Source organism: Erpetoichthys calabaricus, chromosome 2 (assembly GCF_900747795.2).
Source record: "Erpetoichthys calabaricus chromosome 2, fErpCal1.3, whole genome shotgun sequence".
In the NCBI taxonomy this organism is placed as follows: Eukaryota; Metazoa; Chordata; class Cladistia; order Polypteriformes; family Polypteridae; genus Erpetoichthys; species Erpetoichthys calabaricus.
Window position 1 is genome coordinate 197,947,242 of NC_041395.2, and position 18,461 is coordinate 197,965,702.

Consider the following 18,461-nt stretch of genomic DNA (forward strand, 5'->3'; position numbering starts at 1 on the left):
AAAATGTGATTAACTTCACAGTTCATGATTTAACAAGGGGGCAGTCACCTTTTCACATAGGGCCATGTAGGTTTGGATAGTTTTTTTCCTTAATAAATCATCACTTAAAAAGTGCATTTTGTTTACTTGGATTATCATTGTCTAATATTTAAATTTGTTTGATGTGACAAACATGCAAAAAAACAAGAAATCAGGAAGGGGCAAATACTTTTTCACAACACTGTATATATGACTGTAATCTATATTTTAAACTGACTCCTTAAAGGGTAGAGAAAAGGAAGACATGAGAGTAAGCGTGAAATGTGTACATGGTACGTGTGGTGGTGTAGCTGAGGCGCTACAGTATGAAACACACTTTCAAAGGGGATCTTTGAGAATACTGATTGAAATTGTGTGCCTTTGCAATGTGTTGAATATTAATGAAGTGGTCTGCTTTAAAAAGAGTTTCACACCCCTGCTGTAGCTGGTTATTTAGTGATTTAAGTATTTTACTATTACATTACTTTTCAGTTATCTTGAGGCTCCCCCTGAAAGTTTATTGGGACCCTGTTGTGGGACATTCTTCCCCCTACATTTGAGAAACACTGCTCTAAACAATCGGTTATTTGCTTGTAGTAAAGTGCACTTTGTGACTGTTGCATAACTATCATATACACAACTGCTGCGGAGATCAAGATACAAATTAAAGTTTAATTTGAAAAACCGTTCTATCATGACATGTTCACATAATTGCACTGTGTACAAAATATGTATGCATAACTATTTCAGGGAGGCTTTCACATTATTTTACCCTGAAACTTTCCTTCAGCTACCCTAAATGTGCAATATGCAGTTTTACGGAAAGGGAATTTTATGGTATTGCTAGTAATAAAGAAAAGCATATTCTCTTATTTTAAGGTGGAAAAATAAATTGGCTAAGCAAAATATCCTTCCCAGATTTTTTGTTAGGTCTTTGACCAGGCACTTCACACATCTTCTCTCCCCTTGTAGTGCCATTGGATTTAGTTTAGTTATTCCTTTCTGTCATCCCATTCCCTCTCTGATCATTGTGCTTTATGAATATCTATTTTGTAACTCTCTCCATCTGTCACTCTTCTGTTCCTCTACTGCCCACTCTTGCCGCTGCCATTCCTCCATCTCACCTCTTGGGCTACCCTAGGAATAGGTAAGCTTCAGGAGCTAGGAGGTGGCATTAGCACCTATTGCACATGCAAGCTACCAGTTCTTTCTCAGCTTGCTGCTTCACCTCCTTTCTCTGCCCTGCTGTGTCTTTGCCAGCAGATACAGAGTGGGGACGTTCATATACGCGTTAGACATTTTGTACACTGCCTCCACGCCTAAATGCTTTGATTCCTGCCTGTATTGTGATGGAAAAGCCCCTTCCTGGATAACCTGTAGAGTTCCCACATATTGCCGTCGGTGGGCTGCATGGGGCAGCTGGACTGCAGGCATAGCCAATGCATTATTTCAGGTTGGGCCTTTTTTTTTATTTTTTTTTTTATTTATTTTTATTTTTCTCTCTCCCCCTCTTCTCTCTTTGGCGATCTTGGGCCCTGCATGTGAGGCCATAAGGGTTGGTGGCTGCTTGCTGCATAAGAAATACATAGCCAGTAATCCTACAATTTTTCTTCCTTTTACTGCAGGCGGAATGCTGTGGACGCTTTCCGTGTCAATGTCATCCATGCACGGCAGCAGGTGCGTTCCCCAGTCACCAACATCGCTCGTACCAGCTTTTTCCATGTCAAGCGCTCCAATATCTGGCTGGCAGCTGTCACCAAACAGAATGTCAATGCTGCTATGGTGTTTGAGTTTCTGTACAAGATGTGTGATGTCATGACTGCCTACTTTGGCAAGATCAGCGAGGAAAATATCAAGAACAACTTTGTCCTCATCTATGAACTGCTGGATGGTAAGCATAGTTTGGGGAAGTAGTTTGGAGGTGTAGTGATGCTAAAACTGAGGGAGGTCTGCACCCATGTGACAATACCTGGACTTCAGTGTTTTTCACCGTGACTCGCAACTTCTCCTGCTTTGCTGTAGTTTTTTTAGGTTTTGATTTTTATTAAATTCCAATGAGAAAATCAAAACCTAAAGAAAATACTGCACAGCTAGAATATTCTTCAGAGCCTACAGGGTCATTTTGAACAAGGTGTGGCACTCAAGTATAAGGGAGGTAGGGGTTTGAGTGGTGCTGCGCTAAGATGGTTTAAAGTATGAGAGGGTTAGGATGTTTCCCCACAGACCTTAGTCATCCTCCACTTTACCTGCAGTGGGTTTACATTGATGTAGTGGAACGTCAGCTCAGTGGTAAGAGTATTTTGCCAGCCATGTGGGTTGTTGGGATGGGCAGTCACTAATTATAGAACTCCTGCCATATCTCACTCCACTGTGCTGCTTCCATCTGGAATGATTACTGGATATGGACCAACTGATGGGCAGTGGATTCAGGTGGTTTTTTTTTTTGGGGGGGGGGGGGGGATTTTGGGAGGGTGGGGTGGGGTGGGGGGTGGTTTGGCTTATTCCACTGGCAATTTATAGCAGTTGTTTTTTCCTTTAGAAATACTGGACTTTGGATACCCCCAGAACTCTGAGACTGGTGCACTGAAAACCTTCATTACCCAGCAAGGCATCAAAAGCCAGGTACAGTCTTTTAGTAGAACCTGAGTATTTAATAATTTTGCAAGTATTATTTTTACACCTCTGAACACAAGATACAAGAGATTCCAGATACAAATCATATCAGAAATAACTAATGGGATAAGTGTACTTTTTAATATTCTGCTTTCAAGCACATTGACTAGCAGACAAATTGAGCTGTGCATTGCCAGCTGTGGACATGTTAGAGGCACTCCCAGGAGCCCTGCCTATTGATAAGTGACTTTCTCAGGAGTGTCTTTGTATGCCTCCTGACTCAGCAGTTGCTTTCCTGAAGAGATTTTGCCTCCCATTGCTTTTTTCTGTGTGCGTATTAAATTGGATGAATTCTAATTATACTTTGGAATAAAGTAAAACATGGTGGAAGAATTTTGGCATAATTGCTAAACACCATGTTTTTTTTTTCTAGGACGAATGTGGTGGTTTTGAGGGTTTACAATATAATTTTGTAGGTTTATTTTGCTGGTGGGGTTTGATTGTACTATTAATGAGCTAGTTTTAAGGTGCTTCTCTGCTGTATTTTTGATCTGCTGGGCCTAACTTGTCTTCCTCTCTTTCTCCCCACCCCGTTCATATTTGCTTGTCTGTTTAATCCTTCATGTGCTGTGGCTGTATCGCTGCTGCTTCCTTTCTTTCTGCCTGTGGTTTTGGACCATTTAGCATCAGGTAGGAAATGAGGGTTAGTGGTCAACCCTTTACTGACAATGCTGAAATGGGTGTAGGGTTTTTATCTGGTTGTGCAGGTTGTCCTAAATGTTCATGACTTCATTTATACTTTACTGCAGACAAAGGAGGAGCAATCACAGATAACAAGTCAAGTTACTGGGCAAATTGGCTGGAGACGAGAGGGTATCAAATACCGACGCAACGAGCTCTTTTTGGATGTGCTAGAGAGTGTTAACTTGCTCATGTCTCCACAAGGTGAACAGCAGTTGTATTTTGAATCGCCTGCTTGGGCTCCTGCTGCTTTTTGCTAGTTCTTACTCCTTTCTCTTTGCAGGCCAAGTCTTAAGTGCCCATGTCTCTGGACGCGTGGTCATGAAGAGTTATCTAAGTGGGATGCCAGAATGCAAGTTTGGAATGAATGACAAGATTGTTATTGATAAGCAGGGCAAGGGAACAGCTGATGAGACTGGCAAAAGGTGAGTGGTACAAAAAAATTTGCAACACTTGTGGGATTTCATGATTCTCTGAGCAGAACGGCAGGATGGTGTTTGCATCTCTGTTGTAGATATCCTTGGTAGATACATATTGCACTTTACAAAAACATAAAGGCTAGGTGCAACTAGATTACTCTTCGTATACTCCCCAATTATTGTTATGCTTCTAGAATTATGGTATAGACAGAAATAATGACTAGATTAATTCCCCTCACCCCAGCTGTATGCATTAGCTTATGATCCTTATTTTGAATATTTCTACTTGCAATTTAGCGTTTTTGCAAGCAAGTTAAGGTCTTTTACATTGGGGACATCACTGTCAGTCTTATGACTTCCAAATCTCTGATCCTTTTTATTGCCCCAATAACATTGCATTGCTAAAATGTTGCAATCTGAGCAGTCACCACCTGCTTTTTGCCCATCATTTTCTGAAATATATTTAATCTTATAAGATGTAACTGTTAGTTACTGCCATTAATTTGTAGTTTTCCTTAAAACGGCATAACATAAACTGTCAGTTTGTGGAAGTGGATAAAAGTATATTGAGTATAATCATTCATATTCTTGCCTCTTATCCAATTTAAGTCATGGTAATAACCCTGTAGCCATGATTTTGCTTTCTATTGCGAAGTTCATTTTACATGAGAAATATTATTGGTACTGTTTTCAGATGTAACCTAGTCACCTTTTTAATGTGGCTTTGAAGTAAATAGAACTTTAAACATGGACAGAATTGGAAAGTATGGTGTGAATACCACCAATCCATCTTCCCAAATAGGCAAATGGCACATCCTACATTCCCAATATTACAAAAAAAATAGAATTTAAAGACCATTCATATCTTAAACTTATTTACGTCATTAGGAGTAAGATGAGAAGATGCATTTTTTTCTTTGCAAAATCTGTTTCTTCTTCAGAACTTCACTCTTTGTGAGATCTGTAGCTAAGTGGGTTTTCTGTAAAGTAGACTAGTGAATTGGGCTTGGGCATGGGGGGTGGAGGGGGTATGGGAGTACTGAAGAGAAAATTGACAACTGAGATGTTGTTCCACACAAAATGTAAGTGCAAGGTGGGAAGAAACTGTCTCGGGGTTCACTGAATGCTACGCTACTCATATTGAATAATTATATAAACCTTAATATGAACAGTTAAAATGACCAGTTGTTATAGATCTCTATCATAAAGTAATAAGGATACTCCCTTTGCCAGATTAACACAATTTACTATCTTTCCATTGTCTTTGTATCATCACATAAATGTTTATCTCTCTCCCTTATTTTTGCATTAAGCCTGTATTTTCTTACAGCTGGCACATTGTACTTAAATCCATTTAAGGGAAGAAATGGTTCACTGTTGGATAATCTACTATTTATTTAATGGTAAAGGAGGATGCTTTTTTGACTAACTCACGTGCCATCAGCCAGAGAAATAGTGCATATCGATGCAGGTGAATAGATGCTCCTCAGTCAAATTCCAGTCATCGAACCTAGCACAAGAATACTTTTGATTCCTCCGTACTATATGTACTTAAGACTGTTGGTAATTTTATGTTTGTTCTTTGTTGGTTCAATGTTTCTATGTTCTTGTATTGATTTACAATAAGTGAAAGTACAAGACTAAAACTAAGATAGTAAATATACACATGATGTAACTGTCACCACACCAAATGTATCTGAATGTTAACTGTTTTGAAACCTGGAGCAAAATGTTTATTTAATTTGCAAAGAGACAAAGAATTTTTGTTAAATATCTTTGTAAACATGTGTCATATCCAAAAATAAAAGTGATAATATAATTATACATTTTTAGACTATATATCAAATGCATGTTTTAGTAGCATTTTAAAATATTTAGGTAAAAACTGATGCCAAGTAGGCTTGTGGTGGCAAAATTCCAAATCAAGTGGTATGAAAATTTCACCTTTTTTGCTTGTTGATTATGGAGAGTCAATGGCTAATTAATTGTAGTTCGTATTTCTTTAACATTAAATTTTTTATAAAACTAAAATCTGTATTGGAGTCTCAAGGTAAAATTGTTGGTTGCAACTGATCCTGAAGGATAGCAGCACATTCTGGTGCTTTGTTGGTAATTTCTAGTGTCAGATTAATATTGAGTAATTATAATATGCAGATTGTTCAACCCCCAGGTTGTTTTTAATATAATGTAAACACAGTGTTTTTATTCACTGAATGCATGGCGGCTTAAAGAGCCTTGAACTGAAGTGGAAACGAGCACCCTAATCCTTGTGCAAGCAGCTGCTATTAGGATATGTTGTGCTGGTGCTTCAGTAACTTCTGTTGGGGGTCTGTTTTGCCATGAGGAGTGGCTACTGGACAGATAAATGAAATATATACAAGTGGCAATAACCTCTCTCAAGGTAAATTTAAAACTGTAAATTAATCAGTAATGTGTCTCACACAGAATGCTTCTGTTTTAAATTGGATAGATCTAAAAATTTGCCATTGTTTTGAAACTGAATATTTTGCACTTTGGCAGCAGACGTGAGGTCTGTAGCGAGAATGGAATTCAAAAATGCTGGCGCCTACCACATCAGCAAAAAGTTATGGCAGTCTCTGAATCAAGCTTCAGCAGTCCAAGTGGCCATCCATTCACAATGTCTTTGGGAGTAGACTGCTTTATTGAAGTAAATGAGTTGCTTATTACCCAACCACAGCACAAGACTCTCTTGTGTGAAGTAATTTGTGATATGACTGCAGTGGTTAGAATTGATGCCACCACAACTCTTGCAACCTAATTTGATTTTTGGTTGTTTTGCTTTAATTGCCTACCAGTAAACCTTTATTTACATAACGTGTTACTAGAACATGTTTTAATATCTGTGGCCATAGTTCTAAGGTACTTGTGATCAATGAAAGATACAATGTGACATGGTAAATTCTTTCACATTTACAATGAAAGCTTAATTTTCTGAAGTGTATTCATTGAGATATGTTGTCAGATATTGTGGCTTCAAGAATTTATACAGTAAAACCAGACTCTATCGTTGTGTAGTCTTATGCAAAAGAGCTTTTCCAGGCAACCCAACAAAACACTTGTTGATACATAAAGCTCTCATCTGCTGCAGATGAATGAACATTAAGTGTGAATTGGAAAGTTATGTGTATTCCACCTTTTTTCTTTAAGCCCTTCACATGATTAACTGGATAAACAGTTTTCCTTTTCAGTGTGAGAACTACCGTGTTCTCCCAAAAATAAGACCGGGTCTTGTACTAATTTTTGCTCCAAAATATGCACTAGGACTTATTTTCAGGGGTTATCTTGTATTTATTCATGTACAACAATATGCATGTATCCAAATACAGTCTTGTCATCTTCTGGAATATTGTCATAACTCTCCACATTCAAACCCTGAATTTCTTGCTACTCCTGCTGCTTTTAGGCTACTCCAGGGACTAGGTGCGCTTTGATGTTTGATGAGTGGTTCGATGTGGTGAAGCAAAATGCTGACATACAAATGTATTCATGGTGCTTTGATATTCAAGCATTTCATATTCCCCAAAGTAATGACACAATACATTTTAAAAGTCTCACATACCATCTTCTGTGCCGTCTTTTTTGCACCTTTACAATACCATCAGAATGTACGCCGGCACATTTGCACCACAGAGAAAAAAAAAATGACATAATTAAAATGTCTATTTTGTGATTTAAAGTGGAAATTTCGGCTTTAACCTCGTACTTTATCATTAAAGCAACCATCGTAAACGTCATCTTAAAACCAACCCAGTTGTTAAATGGCTACATGCTTCTGGAGCTACCTCCTGACCTGACAGCAGTGACAAGCAGCATCGCCACACAGAACACATAAAATTTGTAATATTCCAGCTCTCTGCACATTTAGAATTCTTATATTTATACTTGATATCACTTTCATGATGAAATGCATGAAAAATATGTATTTTACATTTTACAGATAAACCGTTTGTTTAAATAATGTATACTGCTAATAGTTACACATATGGGGTGGCACAGTGGCAGAGCGTTAGCGCTGCTGCCTTGCAGGGAGTCACGTCCCTTGTGATTCCTGCCTGGAATTTGCATGTTTTCCTGGTGGGTTTCCACAGTATGCTCAGTTTTCCATCCAAAGACATGAAGGTTTGGGGATTTGGTGAAGCTACAATGACACCAGTGTATGTGTGTGCCTGTGTTCACCTTGCGATGAGCTGATGCCCCGTCCAGAGATTTTGTCTCTGCCTTGCGCCAATGCTGCTGGAATGGGTGCATCCCCGAATTGACGGATGTAATCATTAAACATCCTTTTCAGAGATATTGTGGCAAGATATCCTCGGAATTTAATGGAGGTTTCTAGCACATGCGTCGCATCGCGTGAAGTATAAACCTGACCTTAGGCGCCTTACTTTTCAGCTGGCGATCTTGACTAGGACATGTTTTTGGGGTAGGGCTTTTATTATAGAACAGCATGAAAATCATGCTAGGGCTTATTTTTTGGAGTAGGTCTTATTTTTGGGGAAACATGGTAGAGACTCCCCTTGCCACATCAAGGCACGATAGAAGTGTTATTAAATAGGACAGAGGAAAAAAAATATAAAGCTTTGACCAGGGTCTTTGCGAGCTGAAATATATTTTGAATAGACTTCTTTGACAGTATTTTCTAGTGTATTCAAATGGAATAATGTTTTTAATATGAAAATAACTAAACCTGGCCTTCTGTGTATTCTGTATACAAAATGTTCTGAAATCCAAATCATCACAAGTCTGTAACAGATATTTAGAGAATAAAATCCCTCAAGTATTTTTGTTGTTGCAGATGGTTAAGCTATAAAAGCTATAAACTGTTCTTTCTCTACAAAGGTATTTTAAAAGCAAAATTGATTGGAAAATTTCAAACAAATTTAGAATTGTTCTACCCCAATATACATGGATGTCAATGTACTTGTTTTTTACAAGATTAGAAATTTCTTTTAAAACCTGTGCCATTTGGAAAAAAAAATTTATATTTAACATAAAATTAACTTGTTAAATGGCTTTTGCAGTCCACCTATGCAAATGAAAAGAAATGTACTTTCCTAAAATCTACCACTGGTGTTTTTCCTGCACAGTAGTATGAATTATCCTGTTGTTTTGTTTTTTTTTTGGTTTTTTTGTCCTCCGATTCAATATAAACTTAGTTTTCCAGTTATAAATGGCATAACCATAATGTAAAATGCCACTGTCATGTAAAATTATTTTTTTTTTTTTAAACTTGTAAATACAATGCAGATGGAATTAATGAAAAACATTTTTTAAACAAAAAAAAGTTACTGTGAGTCACTGCACTTCATATCTACCAGTATGACCGCCTGTGGCACTGTCGTATACTAAACAACTTTCTACACCACAGCAGACACCCATTCAGTTTGCTGAAGTGCACAACAAAAGATGATGATTCACCAGGCAGAGCATAATGCCAAAACCTGCCTCCATGACACAAACAGTGAAAAATACATAAAATTTAACCGAAAATAAGTAAATGTATAAAAAATTTTGTTTTCTAACATCTTAAATATCATGTGGGTCTTAGATTGAAGCCAATACTAAGGAAACAACACTAGCAAAGACAATGCTTTGTGCACTGCATTTCTGGGTCTGCTACTGTTAATTAAATGTTGTCTTGCAGTAATTATGCATCAAAATACAAAAGTTACTGCTTGTAAATTTGCTCTGGAAAAAGATACAGGCATAACGCCCCACGTGGATTTAGGAAAGGCTGGTATTGCCTTAAGTCCCATTCTTAAAAATCTGTTTTGCATCTGAATGGCAGGCAAACTGGGTATTTCATCTCTTGATTGACAAAGTCAGTTATCTTGAAATGGGTAATAATGACATCAGTTGATATACAAAAACTTCCACAGCACCTGAAAGCCATGCCAACAAAGGGCAGGGTTACTGGTGAATGCATGTGCAAGTGTTGAATATCCCTGAAAAGCTCAATCTTTGCTTTTATGTGAAATTTAAATGTATTGATCAAAAAAATCTTTAACTGAAGTTGAAGATAAAAATGTTGCACACAGACAAGTGGTGCGTGTCTTTAGAAAATGCAGATACACCAGTTTTACTTGAAAATTAGGTCATCAGTAGGTATGACAGTGTTTAATCCTAAAAATAGAATAAATGGATCTATTTACAAAAAAGCCCGATGGCAAAGTAGGGACAGTACTTTATAACAGACTAGGGGGCTCTGGCCCCTGCTCACTTCGCTCGCCAACCTCCATGCAGGCGCTACACACTAGCCACTTTCCGGCTCTGCCGCTCGCCTATGGGGAAGCAGATGTACAATTTAAACAGTTTATTTTCATGGGAATTGTTACATATGCATAATAGACTTAACTATTTTACATTACAGTGAGTAATTAACCATAGTAAAAAATATTAAAACGTAATAAATTGAAAGAAAATTGTTTCATGTTGCGTTAGAGGTATTCGTTGCATTGTACGTTTTCATTCTGTTTGGCTTTGAAATATATATATATATATATATATATATATATATATATATATATATATATATATATATATATATATATATATATATAAAAAGTATACACGCAAATACTTTTTAAATTTACACTTTTACTTTAAAACTTCAGTAAAAACAATGGAATTTAACTTTTCGTCAGTATCGCTTTGAATTTTGATTACATGTTTGGAGTTGCATCTTGACAATGCAACGTATAACTGCCCGTGAGTGAATATCGTTCCTTTCTCTCTAATAAATGAACCGACTTTTTCGAATGTTTGTCCTTGTGATTTAATTGTCAAAGCAAATGCTATTCTAATATGAAACTTAAGTGTTTAAATACGAATGGCATAACAAGATCTCCTTTGGTGTTTTCCATGGAAGATGTACTACATTACCTTTCTTGTCACCTGTTAAAATTTTACATGTCAGAATTGTTCGACCAATCTGCAATACAACTAATCTTGTCCTATTGCATAGCCCATCACTCATGCATAAATTACGTAATAACATTGATACATCCTTCTTTCAACAGTAATTCGGTTGGTGGAAGACAGGACGGTGTTAAGTTATAGATATTCTATGGGATATTGTAAGTTGATGTTTTCATCTTCTACACCATCACCACCAACTGTTTCAGCATAGTCTATTGATAAGCATTTAAACAATTTGCTGTGTGACCGATCAACAATTTTCGTGTAAATTCTTTTGACTTCATTGTTTCTCTGTGATAGGATTGCCCATGTACTCATTTCTTCTGTTGATAATCCTGAGGGATGAAATTCTTCATTAAGATTTAGACATAATAAGTCTTCTTTTATTGGGAACTTAAAGTAAGGAAAACGTAAAATTTTATAAGAGCTGAGAGCGCAGGAACTGTCTGACAAAAGCATTCACATGAATGAGAGGACAGTGGGCGTGGACCACTAACCATAAATGGTTGAGAGGAGAGCGGGACTTGAAAAAATCTCTTGGAAATAGGCTTGTCTCGTGTCAAGATTTTATTTTATAATAGAAAGATATCTCCAAATAAGTGTGACCTGTTGAAAGTGGCAGATTATGTACTTTTTTGTGAGAATCTTAGGCTTGCTGTATAAAGACATTATCTTTTAATAAGGGTAAGGGTGCGGTGAACTTGGAGGCTGTGTTGGATAGGGTTAAATGTTGAGTTTTCAATGTCCCTAAAGTTTTATTTTATAATAGGTGAGGGAGCTATAGATGCCCTTTAAATTGGCACTGATAATATACAGTCGTAATAAACACATATGTAAGCACAAACAAATTCATTGTTAGCCTTCTGAGCTACCCCTGTAATGGAGGAAATCACCTTTGACTGGAGTGTTTCTAGTAAGACTGGCATTTGTTCATCTTTAGGGTAGTCTGTGACAAAATTGTTTTTTCTACCCGTTTTAAAACGCTCATGCAGGTAGTATATTTGTGCTGCTTTTTTCCTTCTCTTTGAAAGAGGTAGGTTCCATTCTTTTACTTAAGCCATCAGGTATTCAGTCATGATATTTGTAGTTTACTTGACTGTGTTTAAATATTCTGAGATTTAGTTTGTCCTGTAGATACTTAATCTGTGGTGCAGTGAACAAGAAATTATGCAAGTACTGTATTTATACATTTTGAAAAATGTCTTAATTTGTAGTACAGTCCAGAGGCCTCTTGTACACTCCTCCTAACATTAACCTTTCATTTCAAGCCAGTATGATGGTAGAGCCAAGCTTCCATTGCTCTAAAGTTATTGGTTGCTAAAATGTTTTACTTACCTGTAATACTACCTGCTGCATCTCTAACCACATTTCAATGCATGAGTCCAATATGCTATACAGTAATTGTAAATTTCATATGAAAAATTATGCTACATAAATAGAAACCATATACAAAATGTATATACACATGCATGCAGTTTGGTTTTAAGTCCTAATTCCAGGTCTTCTGGATCAGCTGCATTTTGTAAATTGCTTTTCAGGTTGTATTGTATTCCTCGAATTACTCCTGCATCTGTTAGTGTTGGTGTATTAATATTTTGCAGTCGTATGTCAACACCAAGTAGCCCTTTTATAAACAGTATTTTACTACTGTGTTCTTTAATCCATACCTGTAGGTTCTGAGTTAGTATAGGAATTTCCTTTACCTCAAGTTATCCACTGCATTACAAACATGAATCCCTTGCACCTTCACTAAAGTTGATACTGGATCTCTGATCTGCTTTAAATTAGATAAATGACACTCGAGGACTCAAATTTAGGATAGTTCACTTCTCTATGTCTTGCTTTGTGGAATATCATCAATAGCTCCTTTCACATTTACTCTCAAGTCTTAAAGAAAAGGCACACCTCCAATAAATGCCTGAGTTTTAGCTTTGTACATGTATCTATCTAGGATATATTCAGAATGGTAAGTAGTGCAACAGAGTATTATATGAAATGCAGAGCTGCAAAGCACTAAGCTTTTTCATGCACTTCTGTAAACCACTTAATGACTTTAATTAAACAGATCAAAAAAGATTTCATAAATGCTTTAACAGTAGGTGGGATTTGTAAATTTAAATATTAGATTCTGTTCATTTATTTATATTTGATTTAGTTTGCTTGTGCATATTTTAAGCCTGTCTGTGTTATCGATTACCTATAACTAACCCATTTTTTGATATGGTAAAACTTCACACTTAATCATCTTAGTCTTGCAGTTACTTGTTTTGCTAATATAAAAGAACATGATTATTTTACAAGGAAGATATAATGTTGATTCTGCACAGTTGAGAGTTTTTGCTTGTATTGGTCTGTTTAGATGTATGTGTGGCTTCCTTCTGTATCTGTGTGTATGTTGCCGAGTATGGAACTGCGTATTTCAACTCACGAGGTCTGATGCTTTTTTCTTTCCTTGGTTTGTGCGGCACTCAGCGACTTGGGGGGCAGGTAGTAGACACCATGCTGATCGTGTATTATGCTTTGATCTGCACGTCTTATTTGCAGGAGTGCCAGCCTTGCCTCCCCTCTCCTTTTCGTATATTTTTTTTTTTTTTGCTGATGCACCAGGAGGATGTGACTTAAATTGAATACCTACTTTCCTGTATCGGTTAATGAACTACTGTGTTTTATTCACTCTATTGTTTGTCCTCCTTGTCCAGCAGCCTGCTTTGAATTAATAGATAGCTGTCTGCTTTGAGCTTTTTGCCATTACGAACCTGGCATATTGAAGTGTGTGTCAGTGCAAGCCAGGTGTGATTAAAGTGTGTTTGTGGTGTGTGTTTTGTTTTTGTTTTTACATAAATATATAAAGTGACCACTATACCATCTTCCCATCAAAAGAGCCTATTGAAAAGCACCATGCAACGCTACATGGGACACTTCAATATTCCTGGCAGGTGTCCTTACTAAAGAAAGGGAAAAAAAAAATTCCAAAATCAGGAGTTGGATAATCAAATAAGGCAGCAGCTGTGTGCTGAAGATAAAAAGGGGGTTGATGCTGGTTATGGGTGGTAGTGGGTGATCTAGAAGATGCATTCAAGAGCCAGGGTCTCAATCTTTTTTTTTTGTTTCCTCCTAACAGTAGTGGGAAGCAGTCAATTGCCATCGACGACTGCACTTTTCACCAGTGTGTCCGTCTCAGCAAGTTTGACTCTGAGAGGAGCATCAGTTTCATTCCACCTGATGGGGAATTTGAACTGATGAGGTAGGTGTATAGATAAGCAGGTGTTCTGACTGTCCTGTTTAGTTTGGCTGGCAGCTTATGTCCCTTGTGCCTTTCCATAGGTATCGCACTACAAAAGACATCATCCTTCCATTTCGAGTGATTCCTTTGGTTCGGGAGGTGGGCCGGACCAAATTAGAAGTCAAAGTTGTCATCAAGTCCAACTTCAAGCCATCTCTTCTGGCTCAGAAGATAGAGGTGATTGCTTATTAGGTTTGGGGAAAAGTTATTACTGTGGTGGTACCTATGACTTGCTGAGAGCTAACCTAAATATATCATTCTGCCTTTCTGTGAATATAGGTGCGAATTCCTACTCCTCTGAACACCAGTGGAGTGCAAGTTATCTGCATGAAAGGCAAGGCCAAATATAAAGCTAGTGAGAATGCAATCGTCTGGAAGTAAGTGTAAAAGTCTAATCCTTGATACAGAACTGCCTCCTAAATATAGAGACAGCAACACTACTGTGTTCCTCCTTTCAGGATTAAAAGAATGGCTGGGATGAAGGAGAGTCAGATCAGTGCTGAGATAGAACTCCTGCCCACGAATGACAAGAAAAAAGTGGGCAAGGCCTCCCATCTCTATGAACTTTGAGGTATGAGTATTTGCTGTTACTAGTTGCTTGGATGACAGCAGAAAAATTGTTTACCATGCCTATCAGTGCTCTGCACACATTCTCCTAGATAGTCCTTGTACTAGAAGGCATACAACACTGCTGTAGTCACTTGTGCCTCATTATTCTCTTTAATTTTTTTAGGTCCCATTTGCACCATCTGGTCTGAAGGTGCGCTACCTGAAAGTGTTTGAGCCAAAACTGAACTACAGTGACCATGACGTGATTAAATGGGTTCGTTACATTGGACGGAGTGGAATTTATGAGACCCGGTGTTAGGTGAAGGAGTGTTCACTACTCTCAAGTGGGGTTACTGCAAACCGAGCCCTGCATCACCCTTGCCCTATGTATCCGTATTGTAGTTCTTGTGTGGTCACCAGGTGGATGCATCCAGATGAAGTTTGCCTTGTGTGCTCGCTAGGGGTCAGTAGATAGTGCTGAATATTGTGTGCCCTCTGATTCCTGCTCACAATCCAGGGCTGCACTCTTGAGTTCCGTGTGAATCATTGTGTGATGCACCCTGGCAGGAGGACCATGTTACTGCCACTGCTGCCTGCTGCAACCCTTTTGCTTTAGTGTGCTATCTGTTGGTAATTTTGTGATCGTTCACTTCTCCCCAATAAAATGTAACGTAGAACCTAATTTGTGGTTTCCTGCCTTCATTCCTCATTGTGGTATCTGAGTTAATAATACACGTACAGTACTGACCACCAGACAATATTACTGTGAGTTGGTACTTCCCTGAAAAAATGTTGAATGTGGCATGACAGTCTCAGTTCAGATATTGGGGAAACATGCAGCAGCTTCACCTGGACACACCTCAGGATGATAGCTCTGGAGTATTCGCTGAATGTGGTATGTTATTATGAGGCTTGGTCTTTCACACACATTTTTGATCCTTGGGTTGCACACTGATTTCCCCCCGAACCCCCACCACTTTTTTTAGATTGTATGCGATCTTCAGTATGAATGTGTGTGTGTAATATATATATATATATATAATATAAAAAGAAATCATGTCCCCTGTCCTGATAGTCTACGATATGTGATCTTTCTCGGAAGATAATTTAAAGACCCGCGAGACAAAAGAGACCTGCCACAGTGCGTCTCACAGGAACATAGAACGAGAGTCTTGCATGACACACCCTACTTTACAAGCAATATCAAAAAAAAACAAATCAGTAGTGTAAAGGCAATCATGCAGCACACACAGCTCCAGGGCTCTCCGTGCAAATAAGGTGTATATGGTCAATACGGTAGAAATGAAATGAAATGTTGACGATTAAGCGAAGAAGAAATGTATGCGTTGGAGAGAAAAAAGAGCAAAAAAGAATAATCGACGTGCAAATTCAGAAAATAAGGAAAGTAATTATCAGCCCGGAACAACTGGAATTGGGGAAAAAAAGCACGTCCAATCCGGCTCTTAATTAAATGACAGTGAGTAAAAGACAAAGTAGAACTTCATAGAGATGTTTACAAACGTTGGCACTAAATACATGCAGAGCAGGTTAGAGACTATGAAACCAGGGAAATTAGAAAGGCTCAAAAAAAAAAAAAAAAAAAAAAAAACCTTGGCGCTATACACATGTGGAGAAAGTTAAAGGATTTGAAAGTAGGAAAATTAAAGTATAAAAAAAGTAAAGATCGCTGTAGCGCAAACTGCCTCATTTAACTATGCACCAGTCTAACTTTGGTTTTGCACAATAATTACTACACTATTGCACCTTAACACTTAATTCTACTTTATTCACATAATTTTACTTATTTATTATGTTCTACTATACTGTTATCTTTCGATCTATGACTTTGTTAATCTAACTGATATTCTTCTAACTTTGCACAGTTTTTGATAAGCGGATCAGGATGCATTTCACTGCGTGTTGTCCTGTATAACTATGCATGTGACAAATAAAGAATCTTGAGAATTTCAAAAACGGAGTTTACCGCACATGCATTTATTGGTTACTTTGTTAATGTGTATATATTTATCTGACTGCTTATTTAAAAACCTAAATTTACCCCAGGAGTCAAAAACGTTCTGTCTAGCCCTTGTACAAAAACCTAGAGAAAAGCTGGGGTATCACCTTGGTAAACCCATGTACTTTTGGAACTGGGAGAGGAAAATAGCACGACTTTACAGACAGGAGTCTAATGCAGAATTCTACTTTGTTACTTTGTAAAAAAAAAAAAAAAAAATATATTAAATGCTGATGATGTAGATCGTTTTGTCTGTGCTGAAATTCCAAACGGAGAAACTTATCCTGACCTCATTAAAAAGATTCAGCATATTGGGACTCGCAAGATTACAAATATTGTTTTTACAGAAGTTCTGAAATAAAAGTGAAACTAATAAAATAGCAACAATTCAAAGAAAAAACAATCTGAAAGTGTGTATCCGGAAAACCAAATACGGGGGTTGGCAAGCACAGCGAGCAGGGGGCAAAGCCCCCTAGTGTGTGTGTGTGTGTGTGTGTATGTATGTATGTATATATATATGTATGTGTGTGTGTGTGTGTGTGTGTGTGTATATAGATATTTATATGTATATAGATGTATATGTAATATGTATATAGATGTACAGTGGTGTGAAAAACTATTTGCCCCCTTCCTGATTTCTTATTCTTTTGCATGTTTGTCACACAAAATGTTTCTGATCATCAAACACATTTAACCATTAGTCAAATATAACACAAGTAAACACAAAATGCAGTTTGTAAATGGTGGTTTTTATTATTTAGGGAGAAAAAAAAATCCAAACCTACATGGCCCTGTGTGAAAAAGTAATTGCCCCCTGAACCTAATAACTGGTTGGGCCACCCTTAGCAGCAATAACTGCAATCAAGCGTTTGCGATAACTTGCAATGAGTCTTTTACAGCACTCTGGAGGAATTTTGGCCCACTCATCTTTGCAAAATTGTTGTAATTCAGCTTTATTTGAGGGTTTTCTAGCATGAACCGCCTTTTTAAGGTCATGCCATAGCATCTCAATTGGATTCAGGTCAGGACTTTGACTAGGCCACTCCAAAGTCTTCATTTTGTTTTTCTTAGGCAATTCAGAGGTGGATTTGCTGGTGTGTTTTGGGTCATTGTCCTGTTGCAGCACCCAAGATCGCTTCAGCTTGAGTTGACGAACAGATGGCCGGACATTCTCCTTCAGGATTTTTTGGTAGACAGTAGAATTCATGGTTCCATCTATCACAGCAAGCCTTCCAGGTCCTGAAGCAGCAAAACAACCCCAGACCATCACACTACCACCACCATATTTTACTGTTGGTATGATGTTCTTTTTCTGAAATGCTGTGTTCCTTTTACGCCAGATGTAACGGGACATTTGCCTTCCAAAAAGTTCAACTTTTGACTCATCAGTCCACAAGGTATTTTCCCAAAAGTCTTGGCAATCATTGAGATGTTTCTTAGCAAAATTGAGACGAGCCCTAATGTTCTTTTTGCTTAACAGTTGTTTGCGTCTTGGAAATCTGCCATGCAGGCCGTTTTTGCCCAGTCTCTTTCTTATGGTGGAGTCGTGAACACTGACCTTAATTGAGGCAAGTGAGGCCTGCAGTTCTTTAGACGTTGTCCTGGGGTCTTTTGTGACCTCTCGGATGAGTTGTCTCTGCGCTCTTGGGGTAATTTTGGTCGGCCGGCCACTCCTGGGAAGGTTCACCACTGTTCCATGTTTTTGCCATTTGTGGATAATGGCTCTCACTGTGGTTCACTGGAGTCCCAAAGCTTTAGAAATGGCTTTATAACCTTTACCAGACTGATAGATCTCAATTACTTCTGTTCTCATTTGTTCCTGAATTTCTTTGGATCTTGGCATGATGTCTAGCTTTTGAGGTGCTTTTGGTCTACTTCTCTGTGT

The 18,461-nt window shown here is 37.8% G+C and overlaps 1 protein-coding gene across 1 annotated transcript in view; it reads left to right on the top strand.

Moving 5' to 3' along the window:
- Window positions 1-15,241, top strand: part of ap2m1b (adaptor related protein complex 2 subunit mu 1b) — a 28,769-nt gene extending 13,528 nt beyond the window's left edge. The window contains 10 exon segments of the mRNA XM_028794969.2: window positions 1,644-1,909; window positions 2,558-2,640; window positions 3,441-3,576; window positions 3,656-3,797; window positions 13,849-13,971; window positions 14,052-14,187; window positions 14,290-14,387; window positions 14,469-14,541; window positions 14,543-14,581; window positions 14,744-15,241. Of these exon segments, the coding sequence (XP_028650802.1) occupies window positions 1,644-1,909; window positions 2,558-2,640; window positions 3,441-3,576; window positions 3,656-3,797; window positions 13,849-13,971; window positions 14,052-14,187; window positions 14,290-14,387; window positions 14,469-14,541; window positions 14,543-14,581; window positions 14,744-14,878 (1,231 nt within the window). The 3' untranslated portion in view covers window positions 14,879-15,241.
- Window positions 15,242-18,461: the final 3,220 nt, after the last annotated feature.